Consider the following 14,994-nt stretch of genomic DNA (forward strand, 5'->3'; position numbering starts at 1 on the left):
TAAGTAGTACTCCAAGACAAGGAACTAAAATGAAAAACAAAAATGTTGGTCCAACCCAACTGTTTGCCAGTGGAGAAAAAGGGAACGCGTCTTCATTGCCAGTACAACTGTGTCAATGTTTGAACTGTGCATCATCTTTCAGTCACAATAACCTGAGTAACTTATCGAGTCAATTCTTCCTTTCAGTAAATCCTTGACTAGTTTCTGAGGTTTGGTTTTCAGATTGTTGTGTGATGTAGTAGAATGAAATATATTTCCACTGAAGCTTATACTCCATTTGCATTATTTAACCATCTTTTAAAAATTCTTCCCATTTGGCAAGCTGTAGGTTGACAGCATACACCTGTATGTCCAATTTCACATAAAGCCATAAAAGTAAATGCATTTACCACTGGTATAGGTTGTTCAATGCAGATGTATGCTTTTTAACAGCCTTTCAGTATGATCTGACCACTGTTTTAAGTTCTTACAAATCATTTAATTCTAATTCTAAAGATGTACTACAATTCTTTCTTTCATTTTCTCTCACCCAGAGCCGACAAGAAGGGCAACTCAGCCGTTTGACAGACACAGCATCTGACTTCTGCCCATTTCCTTCAGCATGACTGAATATGAGCAACCCTGCAGCATGATGTGTGTGGCACTAGCAACAGGCTGGAAAAAAAGATGCTGTGGTACAGAACATCGGGCAACTGCTTGTTCAGTGAGGGAGTTATTAACGCCTCTCACTGGGTGCTAAACATAATTCCGTATGTACAGTGACTGAGACTGTCACTGTTCTGTACTACTTTATGTTACACAGCACTTGATTCTGTTCCCCATTTTTAGTTTCTGGGGTTTTTTCTTCATCTTTGATTAAATAGTTTTATTTTTCTTTAATTCACTGGAGGAATTACTAACAGGCTTGGTAATAAACACAGTTATACGCCATAACAGCAGTTGTGATCCAGCCCATCTGCTCATAAATACAGATTGGTGTTTCCAGAACAGGATGTTACTGAACTGTAGCTTGGTCAATAGACTGTAATGTTACAGGATACTCTGTAGACTCTAATTTCAGATACGCAAGGTTTACAAATGTATAACCCACACATTAAAAGTTTCAATTCAAGCCTGCAGTTTGTAATGATATGAAACAGACAGTGAAAGCTGCTTTTTGAGTAGTTTATTTTATAGGTACCACATCCCAAACATGTCTTATAAAGGCTACAATTGGCTATTCTGTTAGTGTTGTATATCACTGTGAACATTCTGGGGATGTCATACAGGTAACAAAAAGGCAGTTACCAAAGCTGCAGTAATGTGTTGCATGCCTTCAGGTGCGCCCTTTCAGATTACGCTGATTACTCACCCAGATGTAGAACTGTGTACTTATGTTATTTGAATCATATTTGTCCAGGTTATGTACTTGTATGTGTGTGTGTATCTAAAAAACTATTTGGGGAGTGATGAGGGAATACTATTTTCACTGATGGTTAGTTTTATTTTATTTTTGTTATATATATATATATATATATATATATATATAAATATATATATATATATATACATATATTCTTTTTTTTTATATATATATATGTGTCTCTTGCAAGGTGTTGATCTGTTGTACAACAATGATTTGTTTCATTAAAAGTGTGTTCCTCCTCATCAGTCTTTAAAAAAAAAGTTTTCACATGGTTTCACAAGCACCAGCAGACTGGGAGAATAATTCAAGCTGCGAATTTGACCCCATCCCACACCACCCTTATTATGTAAAGCACCAGACTTTGTTTCTGTAGGTTTAACCTATTTGTTGGAATAGGTACCAAACTAGTTGTAAATGTGGTCACTATATTCTTCGAGGAGGAATGTTCGCCAAATGACCAGTAAGTAATCTATTTGAGTTTTCAACGTATGCTATCAAAAATTCAGTAGGAATACAGCAATCATAGGACACACAAATGTACAACGCTAGACACACGAAACAAGACTTTTAAAAGGAGAGTGAGATATCATATAAATATATAGAATATACAAAATATAAAGTATTTAAATATAAAGGGCCCATTCTAGAGTAAAGAAAACTACAATTCATACAATTTAGATGATCACACACTAGTGAAAACATCCCCAGGATTATTGTTCAATGTGTGCCAATGGATCCATTTCACCTAAATCTTACACACTGAAACTTTAAATGTTTAAATGACTAGCTTCATTTTCAATCATCATGCATATAAAAAATATCAAAAATTCTCACACACGTTCTAGCTTTGACATAAGATAGAATGTAAGTAAGTGAAAAGGTTTAGATAATGACTGACTAATACAGTACACTGCCACTAATGAAACATTTGTATTTGTGTTCATCACACTATAAATATAATTAATTCAAAATACATCTTGAAATCTAATCATGTGCAGCTACATGGCCTTTCCCATGGCCTTTCCCAGAATTCTAAACACAAAACTCTTTTCTGTAAACTACATTCACAAAACCTCTGATTCCTTTTGCAAAACCACACCATCGCTTCAAAATTGTTTCACATGTGCTCAAAACGGAACAATGTTGTCAGATCTTGCAGGAGTCGGTCAAAATAGAAAAACTGCTGAGCTGTCAGTAAACACTACACCAAAAAAATTGAAAACACAGTGGACAAGGCCTGTTGCTCATGGAGAAATGTTTATTGGTCACAATAAAGTACTTTACACAGTTGATCATTGAGCTTCATTGAGCGTCATCCTGTCTTTGGGCTGGGTCAGGCCACAGCACTTCATCCACATCACACGTTATATTTGCCCTTGCCAGGCAAAGGGGGAAAAAACCCTAGTGTGCCGTACCCAGCCCTGACACATCTCCTCACTGATGTCATCACAGGCTAGTTCCATGGACTCAAGAAGATTACTGTAAGCCTGGAGTAGGGCTGCCACTCGTACACCTTCCATCTCCAAGTGGACAAAAACTCCTCTATTGCATTGAGGAAGGGAGAGTACGGTGGCAAGTATAGGTTACTGTAATGATATTCTGATTCATATTCTCTGACTTAGACAGCGCGGTGAAAACTAACATTGTCCCAAATTATAACATACAGTTTTTTACAACCGCTATGACCCGTTTGTCAGAACCTTAAACACTTTTTCAAAACTGTTAACGCACATCACACCTGAAACACACAATTCCCCAAACAGTTAATTTCATGCTCAAAATCACGCAGTGTAATTAAACACAGACACACACTTCCAAAATACAATAATACACTAACACAATTCACCAAATCTACCAAAGCACTGACACACGTTGTCTTCCAACAGAAACATTTAGTCAGTCACATTAAAAACACTGACAACTGATGGAATAACACAAACTGAATCACTTTGCATGTGTCAAATCTACTTTTTTCCTTTTTCTTTTGCAATCAACAGATTATTGTATTGATCATACATGTAAATTAATGTTTGTGATGATGTTCTTCATTTTTCATTTGTTGGGCATGAATTTTGTTCCTTTTTTTTGTACAACACTCAGTACAAAAAGTGAACGACCCATGTCAGAGCAGCTTTGCAGAATGTTTATGAAAGAAGAAGACAGTAAATGACAGGATTTGCAGTAAACACTTTACTGTATTGCAAATGAAAATGACTTACAGTAAAGAGGAAAAAAAATCTACAAAAAATTTAGCTGTCATTCATTACTGTATTGTCAAATACACAAAAAGAAAAAGGAGCAGAAGAAATCACTGTAAAATAGGAAGATAAAAAAGCTAATCTAATAAGCTAATCAAGATACGCCTATACATATAGGTGATGTGATTGAAAAAAGCCCAGCACTTGAGCTGGGTGAGACGGGAATCAGCTGTGATCAGTGTAGTCTTCAATCCATTAGTTTTGTGTTTTGACAAACCGTGTGAAAGCAATTGAAAATTCACCAGTTAACATCTACTGTTTTGGTCTTGTTTGAGCTTGTGTGTAAAAGGAGTTAAAACTCATTCTAAACGTGTAAAATGTGTGTATTTTGTGTCAAAAGAAGAAGAATTGTGTTAATTGTATAGCCCACACAGGCTGATGTTGTGGTAACTGTGTGAAGAGTTTTGAAAAAGCGTTAAAAGTATTGAACAACGGGTCATAGCGGTTGTAAAAAACTGTAAATAGGCCGCTCAATCATCTCATGTTCCTGCTGTTCATTGCAGACAACACATCTATAGAGCACCAAGAAAGGTGAGAAGGTGCTGGGTGTTACAGTATATGGCCCCAGAGTGGCACGATGGTGAAGAACACCCCGGTTGCTTATAACAGCACACAGTGTTAAATTACTGTACCACCGTCAGAAATTGCCTCTCTTCGTCTTCCTCTCCCTCCTCTTCCTCTGCCTCCTTCTTGTCCTCCACCTCTACCTCCTCTTACAGATCCATTGTTGTCAGGACCAACCTGATGCACTCTGAACTTATATTGGTTGTCATGTTGGCATGACATGAAGAGAAACAAGTGTGATCAATTTTGAATCGTTGTGTTCAATGGATGACACGTGTGTTTCATTTGTGTTCATATTTTGCCACTGGTTTTTACCATTATGCATCACAAGTGCATCACAGTGACAACTGTGTTTTATTGCATGAGAATGTGTTTAGAGTTTTTCTAAAGGAAAGACTGAGATCTGCAAATAGTGTTTTACTAGGTGAAGATAGTTTATGGTTTTGTCAAAATGATGCTCAAATCAGTGAGTGAGTTTAGAGAACTGAGCAATTGATTCACACAACAGGAATTAGTGTTTTAGCAATTCAGAAAAACTGTAATGAAGGTTTGAATTTCATGCCATTCTTGAAAAATCTATTGTAACTTAGACAGTGCCCTTTTTCTCAGATATTTCTCCAAACAGTGAACAGCGATGGCGTCTGTGTCTATGTCAAACTTGTTGGCAAAGAGATGATGGTGCTCGAGCATCCACTGTAGGTCCCCAACACCATATATACATATTGACCTGACGTGGTTGCCTTGACACTCTGGGTACACTGCGTTCAGTGAATCCTGCGACCCCTCGTGAAACTGCCACTTCACCAGGCGAGTGATAGCATTGAGGTCTGACATGTCATATTTGATATGCGGCCGTTTTGAGCCAGGAATTCCGGGCATTCGCTGAATGGTTGCCCAGAGAAATTCATCAGGACTGTAGGTGTCTTTCGCCCATTCAATCAGTGCCAGCACTCGTTTGTCCTCCAACACACTGCTGATGTAGCCCCGGCTAACCACAAAATAGGCATTCCCAGACATTATGGTCAAGTTGAAGGGAGGTGGCTCCTTTGCCTTTCCTGTCCCCTGACGGAGTTGAAATAGGGAATTAATTTTAAAGTGATGATCAGTAAATTCAAATGTTAACGTTGCAAATATATGTAATGTGATATAAGTACCTGGATTGTTCCATCTATTATTTGGTGAGCATTTCTCACTCTCCACATCTTTTCTGCAGGCATTTTTTCTGACTCTAAGCTGTTCCCGCCCCTCAGTGAACGCAGCGCCCTTACAATCTCCAAGTTGGTTTTCAGTGGGAAATCTTGTCCACATAGGTTGAGGAGGTATTTCCATTTTGTGCTGGCATTATAGAGATCAGCCATACAGTTAAGGTCTGCCTGGACACGTGGCCAGGCAGAATAGACCACGTCTACAGGCTGGCTGACCATGAAGATGTTCGGGAAGCAGGCAGTAATGGCCCTGATGGCAGCTAAGACTGAGGACTTTGCTTTTTTGTCCACATGTACACAATATACATTTTGAGGTGCATAGATGGCTCGCAGAAGTCGCTCAAAGCTCTGCACCTATGAGAATATGAAAACATTTTTAGAATGTATCCTTTTTGTGTAGATGAACTAAACAGAAGTTCACAAGTAGTGGTGAAGAGCTCCTTTAGTTAATGACTTTGAAGTTATTTGTTTACTCCACTTTTAAAGTTTATTTGAATAAAAAATTCAGGCTTTAGACTCTGCGTACCTTATGATGCACAACCATAGAGTAGGCCAGAGGGAACTCCTCCTCTTCCTGGCTCAACGGAAATGTTAAATATTTCCTTCTTAGCTTGAAAGCACTGTATATAAACAATATCAAACAAAGAACACCGAAATGAAATCAAATATTGGCAAAGTACAAAGTTCTAAAAAATGTAGTTTAAAGCAACACACCTGCAGTCTTGGGAAGCATTCATGTAATATTCATCAGGGATGTGAACACTCTTCTTGAAGTCTTTGGTGATGGTCAGTAATTTGGCCTGCTCCAGTGCCTCCCTCTCTCCCTGCAGGATAGCTGAGCAGTCGCACATTTTCTCGGGGCTGTCATCATCTGTATACTCCAACCAGCTGTAGCTGGGATTCCAGCCTGATCTACTGCGAGTGAGTAGGGAGAGCATCCATAGTGATCCCAGTACCAAGGTGAGCTTCAGGAACAGGAGAAACCTGCCTCGTTGCAACAGCCTCATTGTGGGAGAGGGGGAACTGTTAGGTGTCTTTTTGCAGTGTGAGCTCTGGATGTATGTTCAACCTGCCCTTCCCCTTTTTATTCATGTCACTGTGTCACTGATTTACATGGTCGTCATATTGCTATGCAGAAATAAGGAAGTGTGGGGCCAAACAAAAGGCCAGACCTTTCAGCTTCTTTTTTACTTCCCTCTCCATCCTTTAACTGTCATTTTTATTGACTATTTTACAATTGTCATATCATGTTTTACAAACTGGCTCATGTCAACCAAAGGTTGACAGACTGTGTAAGATGACTATAAAACAAAGTTCACATTTCCCTGTGGATAGAATCAATTTTAACTAGCCAGACATTCATCCACAGACTAGAATTGCAAGAATCACAAGCACAAATGAATAAAAGGGCTAAAGATAAGGATCTGCAGGTAAACAAAATCCAAACTAACACAAGTGAATCCTACCGTTTTGTCAACAATAGCATTAACTTAATATTTCCAAGGTACTTCGAAGGTAAAATGGTGAAGGCAATGAACTTTTTTGGACAACAAAGCTGTCAATCATTTTCCTATCTGACATTACTATTCATTTATTTCCTCATTTATTAGTTTGTTTGTGTCTTCTTATTCAATAAGAATGGCATTCTTGTTGAAAAAAAAAGTTAAAAATTATAATAAATAAAGTTGTGTCTAAAACTCTAATAAGCATAAGTCTAAAGCAAACAAAATGTTAATGATTCAAAACAGAACTGTGAAGTCAAAGCACAGAGATTAGTGAAATTAACTTTATTAAGGCAGAACTGTCTTTTCTCACATTCTGCTTCAGTACAGTCACTGGTGGGCAGGACAGTCAGAAACTACATGTTTGAAAATGTTGATTGGCACATTAACTTTAGCTTCTACAAAAGAAACATTAGTGAATACAATGAAATGATCTCATTTCACCACTTGGCGTTAAACAGGAATGCCATTCAACAAAAACGCCATCTTGTTCAGCAAAAACACCATTCTTGTTGAGGAAATCTCTGATCATCTACAGTAGATGACATGGATACACATTTAATAGTCCAAAAAATAACCAATGTCACAGTCTCTGCTTTTGCAGTCTGGAATAGCTGCTTCTAACATTTTCAAATGTTGCAAACACCAAGTAGCTGCTGTTGCAGTTATACAGAACTTAATGGTCCAGTGTGTAAGATTTAGGTGAAAGGGAACTATTGGCAGAAATTTAATGTAGAATAATCCTCATGATGTTTTTACTAATTTGTTTCATGTTAATTGTATGAATTGTAGTTTTCTTTACCCCAGAAAAGACCCTTTATATTTATACTTTATATTTACATCAAGGGGGTCCTCTGTACAGAGGCCGCCATGTTTTTTACATTAGTCCAGACTGGACAAACTAAACACCTTTTGAGTTTTTATGACAACTGAAGCTACCACAGGTTCTTTTTCATGTTTGGAAGGAGAGGGTGAGGTGAGGGGTGTTTAGCTGCAACATGCAACTTCAACACTAGATATGACAAAATTCTACACACTGTACCTTTAAGAAACATTGCATTGCAAAGGCATTGAGTGCACTGCATTTTTAATACAATAGGGTTTGTATGCATGTTGCTGCTGATTGGGCGACACCTCTGACCCACTCACAACAGAGGACCTCATATAAGTATTCTATATAATAATTAAATACTCCTCTAGAAAACAAAGTTGTAAAGAAGCTTCGCCGATGGGATCTGCAGATTAATGTATCCCGCTTCCTACAAAGGGCTGCATGGAGTTCATGAAGCCACAATATCCAATATGTACGGTGGCCAGGAGAGCTCAACACACTGCAAATTAAGAAAACACATGTGAATAGAAAAAACACATGCAAAGTAAGAAAACAACTTCAATTTGATATCACATGTGCTGCAAAAAGTGCAAAACACATGCATATATGGAAATGCGCTGCAAAATGTTTCCTGGGTCAGGGAACCCAAAAAATGATGAGCCTGGCTGTAGATCAAAGATTGATGAAGTTCATTGAACAGCTAAAAACAGTTAAAAAATGATGAAAGAAGACTTCAAGAAATGTCTGACAGTGAGAACATATTTGAATAAACATCAGGTTTGCAAAGTTTTTAAAGCAGCTGCCTCTGCTGATGAATATTTCATTCTTGTATGTTCCTAAGATTAAAATATATTTTTACAGGCTGAAATAATTTCAGTGTAATGTCATGTAGCTGACAACCATTTTAACCAAATAAGGTTCATCATAAAAAGGGAAAAAGTTGAAAGAAAGACTGCTGATCTGGGCCGTTGAGTTGAGTTGAATACTTAGGAATGACACCCTCTAGTGGTTGAGATCAGACACCAAAAGAAGCAACAACATCAACAGACCTCAGATCAACCTGAGGTAAAATGCATTTTCGAGAATAAAATACTGCAATGTTGGAAAGGAGCTTCATTATAATAGGATTTAAGTGCTGAGGCAGAGTCTGCAGGTTAACTAAGCTTAGTAAACACACTTGAAATGTGATCTAAAATTACCACTAAGCAAAAGTATTTAACTGAATGTCACATAGTTATAGTCACAATTATAATGTCATTCACCTCAGTAATAGACTAATTCGTGGAATGAGCCCTACTGAGTAATTATTTCGACTACAAAGAATTATTTGAGATGATATCTGCACTCAAATCAATAATAAAGTTTAAGTGTGTAGAATTTAGTGACATCTGGTGGTGAGGGTGCATGTTGCAGCTGAATACCCCTCACCTCACCCTCCTCTTCCAAAGATGGCAGAGAACCTGTGGAAGCCTTCTTGGAGTCAGAAAAACTCAAAAGTTTAGTTATTCCAGTCTGGACTACTGTAAAAACCATGGCGTCCTCCATAGAGAGGACCCACTCCAGATGTAAATATAAAGTATTTAAATATAAAGGGCACCTTCTAGAGTAAATAAAACAACAATTTAGATGAAACAAACTGGTGAAAACATCACTAGGATTATTTTGTATTTAACTTCTGCCGATAGATCCCTTTCACCAAAATTTTACACACTGAACCTTTAATTATAATTTGTGGCTTGAATGGTTACAAAACTGTTCCCGGTCTCTCTCTCTCTCTCTTCTATCCCCTCTTTTCCACCCAGCTCTCCTCTCTTCTCTTCCCCACGTTTCTCTCCATAGCAGCCCAAGTACTTGCTGTGGTACCATTAGGTTTCTCTATCATTTTGGGAGGTCTTGACTTGACAATGCATTTTAGAACATCGGACAAGATGTTGATCAGACCCGGGTGCATGTCTGGCACAGGGCTTGTCCAGGATCTCCAGATCTTTGAGAAACCTGATGGTGGATGTTGCAAGGGAAAGCACCTTGAGATAATGAGACAAAGTAATGATTAGGGGCAATACTAATACAATTCAATTGAAACACACACACAGGGCGAATGGATGATAAATATACTTATATCACTAAAAATAGAACTGGGCATGATTAACCTGTCACATTTCATTTTGAAGTCCATCTTTATCTTTCCTCAACTTGAAACTCTGAGAACCAGGATGATGAATGTTGTCCCGACAAAACAAGCCAGAACCTGAGAACAGGGTGTAGCAGCGAGTTAACGTTTGCCACATGGGTTCCCTAGAACTTGCTGATGGATTTCCACATTTCATTTGCCATAACCCCAAAAACCCGTCCAGCAGGAAATCTTCCTACAACACGTGAAGGCAGCATTCGTCTCCTGGCCCGCTGTGATCACGCGGTCGATGACGTCAGCAGAAGCGGACGCAGATGTGTAAGATACGTAACACCGGTGGTTCTCCTCGATCCCCGGGTTTAACTCCCACCGTCACACCGCCGGAGCAGCCGAGACACACCGGGACCGTCATCCTCAACCACCGCACAGCCAGCACCCGTGAACGAGACCCGGCTGATGAGGCTAACAGAGGTTAGCTTAGCTGGTGTAGCTGCTGGAGTGTTACAGCCTCCCAGGTTTTAACTTTATCAACCTCGAGCTAACTCCCCGGAGGCTGAAGGCTCAAGGGCGGACTTTGACATCCGCACGGACTCAGTCTTGCTAACCGAGTTAGCCCACAGCTAAGTGCGGGCTGATCTGCCGCTCCGACTTCCTTGTGTCGTTCGAGGTCATTCTGCAGCGCTCACCCGTCAGACCGCCGACTATCACCGGGACAACAGCCATGAAGAGTCTCCCGTACTTCTGCCGGGGAGAGGTCATCAGAGGCTTCGGGAGAGGAAGCAAAGAACTGGGGATTCCCACAGGTGAGTGGATCATCGGTCAGTGTGAGTGGATCATCGGTCAGTGTCAGCCTTTAACCTGGATCCTGGCGGACGCAGGTAACGTACGGTCACTGTGAATCCGTCTTAGTAGCGTGGAGCCAGAGAACAGCAGCACTGACAGCTGGTCCGCAGGTAGTTACTGTGAGGTATTGGCGACGTATTGATGACGACACGTTTGTTTGCGTGAACTGAGCAGTGGAACTCGTAAGATGGTGAAAGCGCTGTTATTTAAGAAAGGTCATATTGTACCGAAGGCTGCTCCAGAATATCTTACAGGTTAAAAGATGCGAACAAATGAATGATCTGAAGCTGTCACCATCCAGTCTACCGGAAAACGAATCGTATCTGTAGCTAGAGATCATCATGATGAGACAGGATTTATTGTTTTTAATCTCTCTACTACCCGGACATGCAGTAGTCAATGGCATTGTGAAGGTGGAAGCCGGACACTAGTGACTTAGTGTAATTAGTGGTTCTTTACCCATTCAGATTGGGCTTGTGATTATTTTAGGCCTTGTCATGTGATAGTGAGACTCACTCTTTATGCTAACAAACACACAAGATCCAAAATCCATAATGATTCAAAGTAAATAGTCCAAATCATTCTTTGTAAATGCTGTTTGTAACTGGAATGGAGCTCAGTGGAGCGCACTCCTCAACCAAGGCCCAGCAGCCTCCTTACAGTCAGTCAAGCTAAACTAAATTTAACACACTCGTAGAAATCCGTTCCCCAAATGTGCCAGATTTTTGTTCATCAAGATCCAAGTTTTTCTCCCATTCCCTGGGAAAACTCTAAAAGATCTAGATCCAGATCAGCCCCATAACTGAGATGGGTTCTTCCCTGACCCACACCACATCCTACCTCCAGCTTTCATAGTAATCCATCAAGTAGTTTTGTGTACTTTTGCTCACAAACAAACTAACAGGTGTGAAAACATAACCTTCTTGGCAGATAAGAGCAAGATGATTCATCAGTACACATTAACAATATATAGAATGCAAACAGAATTTTTACACAACTCATGAAGATCCTTTTAAGTTAGAGACAAGTTACTTGATTTATTACTATAAAGATAAGAATGACATCTACTGAGTAAAAATAACAAAATATCTAAAAATATATTCAGACATGAATTCCAAGCCCTTCACAGCTAGATCAAGGTTTGTCAAAATAGGTTGTGTTCTCCCCTTCTTAAAACAAGTCTCTATCTTCTCTGCCATTGAGCAAGAAACCAACTTAATGTTACTTCTCAGGCAGAGCTTACATACTGAGCATTTTGTCTTTCCTTCTCATCTCCAGCCAACTTCCCAGACTCGGTGGTGGACAATCTTCCAGCAGATATCAGCACAGGAATCTACTACGGCTGGGCCTGCGTGGGTAATGGGGATCGCCACAAAATGGTGATGAGCATTGGCTGGAATCCATACTACAAAAACACCAAAAAGTCCATGGTAAGCACAAGATGAGCACTGTTTTAGTCTGAAAGAGGGTATTCACATTGGAAATCGATAAGATGTCACAGTCTTTGACCACCCGTGGTTTAAAGGCAGCAATGGTCTGGTCACAAGCCCACTTCTTCACCCTCAGCTTTGGGGGCAAGTAAAGACAGTGGGACAAAACATGAGAACTGATGAAAAATTAGTAACTCAAATGGAACTTTTGAGGTCAGATTAGACGGAGCTACAGGATGAATGTGGGCACTCACTAAAGAAAAATTATCCACGTGGTTTCCGATATGACCACACGTGAATGCTGGTGGCAGAATGTTAAAAGGATTGATTGTTATCAGTTTCATGGTTTGTTTTATTTCATACTATATTGAAACGGGGGAAAAAAATTTTTTCACTTAAATATAGTTTCTCTCACTTTCATAACAGGTTTAATATGCTTCCTATTAGTTTAATTTGCTATGACTCTTGTGTTGCTGAACAGCATTTAAGCATGACCATAAAGACTGCTGCCTCAAAAGTCCACAAAATAATGAGAATAGCAATTTTGTGTTGGGTGAAAATTGTAGGATTTTTTAGTTCTGAACAATTTACATCCCTAAACATGGTAACTTTTCTTTTTCATGATGTAAAAATTTGCAGCATTTTGTCAGCAGTGACATTCTAAAGTTAGAGTTTGATTGCACAAGTGCAAAACTGAAAAGTATGAAATGAATACCCATTGTGTTGAAAGTAGAGTTGTGCTAAATAAAATGTTTGGTGGAAAGGCTGTTTTCAAAATGGTTGCCTTATTTGATTACTGTAATTTTATCGTAGGCTACACTTACACCATACATGCGCATTTATTTGGCAAAAACAAATTTCACATGCACACACAGGGCAAGCCTCTCGTCTTCAGTCTGGTTTGAAAACACTTGGAACAAAGCACTAAATATTAATATTTGTTTGTGTCTTGTGAGAATTTATGTGAATGTTTTTCTGGTTCTAGGAGACTCATGTGATTCACACGTTCAAAGAGGACTTTTATGGGGAGATTCTCAGTGTGGTCATGGTGGGCTACATCCGTCCAGAGAGAAGCTACGACTCTCTTGGTAGGAAAACTTTACTCTATCGCACACTCGAACGCGCACACACACACACACGCACACACACACACACACACACACACACACACACACACACACACACACACACACACTAAGGCCCACTCTCTGACTTCGCTCACTTCTTTTCTGCATGTCTTCATCTCTTTACGAACAGAAGCCCTCATTGCAGCCATCAACAACGACATTGAGGAGGCCAGAGTCAACCTGGAGCTCCCAGAGCATCTCAAACTGAGAGACGACAACTTCTTCACCAGCGCCTGCACCTCATCTCCAGCCCTGCCCAGCACCACAGCGTCTACGTCACAGACTATAATGAATGGTCACTGACAGCTGGCTGTGACTGCTTGTCCACAGGCACACACACACATTTCTGTGTACACACAGGTTTGTGCATTTCTATTCAATGAAATGCACAGAACACATTCTAAGCCTTCTTCGCCATTTCTGCACGTAGACGTAATCACAAACAATCCTTTTAAGTTGTACTTATCTTTTCCTTTGTCAGTGCTTCTGTTTTTTAATAGTTGTTTTTCTTCCTCTATTGGTTTGTTGTTGATATAATAGATGATGTTCATCTGTATATACTCACCCCAGAATTGCTGTATGCAGCTGTATCACTGCTTCTGATGTATATTTGAAATCTTTTATGTGAGAAGGCACCTTTTTATATAAAACTATAATACAGTTCTTGGAATGGCAGTAAACAGAAAATACAAGCATAATATTTAAAATCTGTCTATAAATAATTATACAATTACGATGACCATCAATTCTACTATGTGAACACTATCTAGCCAAGGTTATAAAAACATTACTTATTGAGTCCTTTTCTGTTGAGATTTATTATTCTGAGCCAGATGGTTAGAAAGAAGATCTGGGCATTATTAACTGTAACAAAAACACAGGTGACGCAGTTCGGTGACTTTATGCAACAACGTAACTCAATACAAGACTTTTTTTCCTTCCTATTTCATTCTGAAATTCTTTCCTCTCAAGTGTGACACAAACTTTCTACTGTTCACTGCCCCAGAAATTAAATAAGCAGATGCAATATGCATGTGTGTGAACTGGAATTATTAAATAACAAGCATTTTTATTTATTTAAGGAAATGTACACAAAAACAATTTTAGCAATTTCATCATTCTAATGCATGTCTGAAGGATTTTGTTTAGTTTCACTGCAGACTGCCTGAGGCTCAGACCTACAGTCTACTAGTCTCTGTGGGTTTGTTACAAATAGTAAAACATTGATAGGTGAGATAAGATGAAGAATAATGTTCCCACGTCCTCTTTGCTTTGTTGGGGGCAAAAGTCTTTGAATTGTTGAACATTCATTTACACCACCCACATGTAAAGTCTGAACCTAAAAAAACAAAATTCAATTCTTAAAATATATGGACACATCACAGTTTAATTGATCGATTTCATGGGCTCTTCCAGAATTTCAATAAAACTTTTGTCCAATAAACAAGCTCTTCTTAGATCTGTGTGTTTGCCTGCTCTTTTTAAACTATTACAGAGACAGTGATTTGAAATTTGGTGAATAATATTTTTAATGAATGACGTGTGAGTCTAGCTATGTGCTTTTGGTTTTTAAGTCTGCATTGTATTTTAGTTTATTAAAGTGTTATTTAGGGAGTAAAAAGTCTGAGTGCATTTTATGGCGGATGACATTTATCATGCAACAGTAGCTGTGATCCTTTGCCAGAACCTTTCTATTC

General features: G+C 39.1%; 3 protein-coding genes across 11 annotated transcripts in view; 2 read left to right on the forward strand and 1 right to left on the reverse strand.

Moving 5' to 3' along the window:
* LOC109638033 (uro-adherence factor A-like) overlaps positions 1-3,878 on the forward strand; it is a 38,989-nt gene extending 35,111 nt beyond the window's left edge. For 7 of the 9 annotated variants that reach the window (XM_020100797.2, XM_020100802.2, XM_020100796.2 and 4 more), the window contains one exon: positions 534-3,815. In XM_020100797.2, the coding sequence (XP_019956356.2) occupies positions 534-564 (31 nt within the window). In that variant the 3' untranslated portion in view covers positions 565-3,815. Of the gene's footprint in view, positions 1-533 lie in introns of all 9 variants that reach the window. The other 2 variants (XM_020100799.2, XM_020100800.2) reach the window with 2 other exon arrangements.
* LOC109638064 (glucosaminyl (N-acetyl) transferase 1) lies at positions 1,507-9,501 on the reverse strand. The gene is made up of 4 exons (XM_020100844.2): positions 6,147-9,501; positions 5,959-6,052; positions 5,382-5,786; positions 1,507-5,289 (listed from the first exon to the last, which is right to left on the reverse strand). Exons 1-4 carry the CDS (start codon positions 6,437-6,439, stop codon positions 4,804-4,806), a joined length of 1,278 nt encoding a protein of 425 aa, XP_019956403.1. The 5' UTR covers positions 6,440-9,501; the 3' UTR covers positions 1,507-4,803.
* Positions 9,501-14,754, forward strand: rfk (riboflavin kinase). The gene is made up of 4 exons (XM_020101112.2): positions 9,501-10,700; positions 12,019-12,170; positions 13,156-13,258; positions 13,428-14,754. Exons 1-4 carry the CDS (start codon positions 10,619-10,621, stop codon positions 13,598-13,600), a joined length of 510 nt encoding a protein of 169 aa, XP_019956671.1. The 5' UTR covers positions 9,501-10,618; the 3' UTR covers positions 13,601-14,754.
* Positions 14,755-14,994: the final 240 nt, after the last annotated feature.

Source organism: Paralichthys olivaceus, chromosome 4, assembly GCF_024713975.1.
Source record: "Paralichthys olivaceus isolate ysfri-2021 chromosome 4, ASM2471397v2, whole genome shotgun sequence".
NCBI lineage: Eukaryota > Metazoa > Chordata > Actinopteri > Pleuronectiformes > Paralichthyidae > Paralichthys > Paralichthys olivaceus.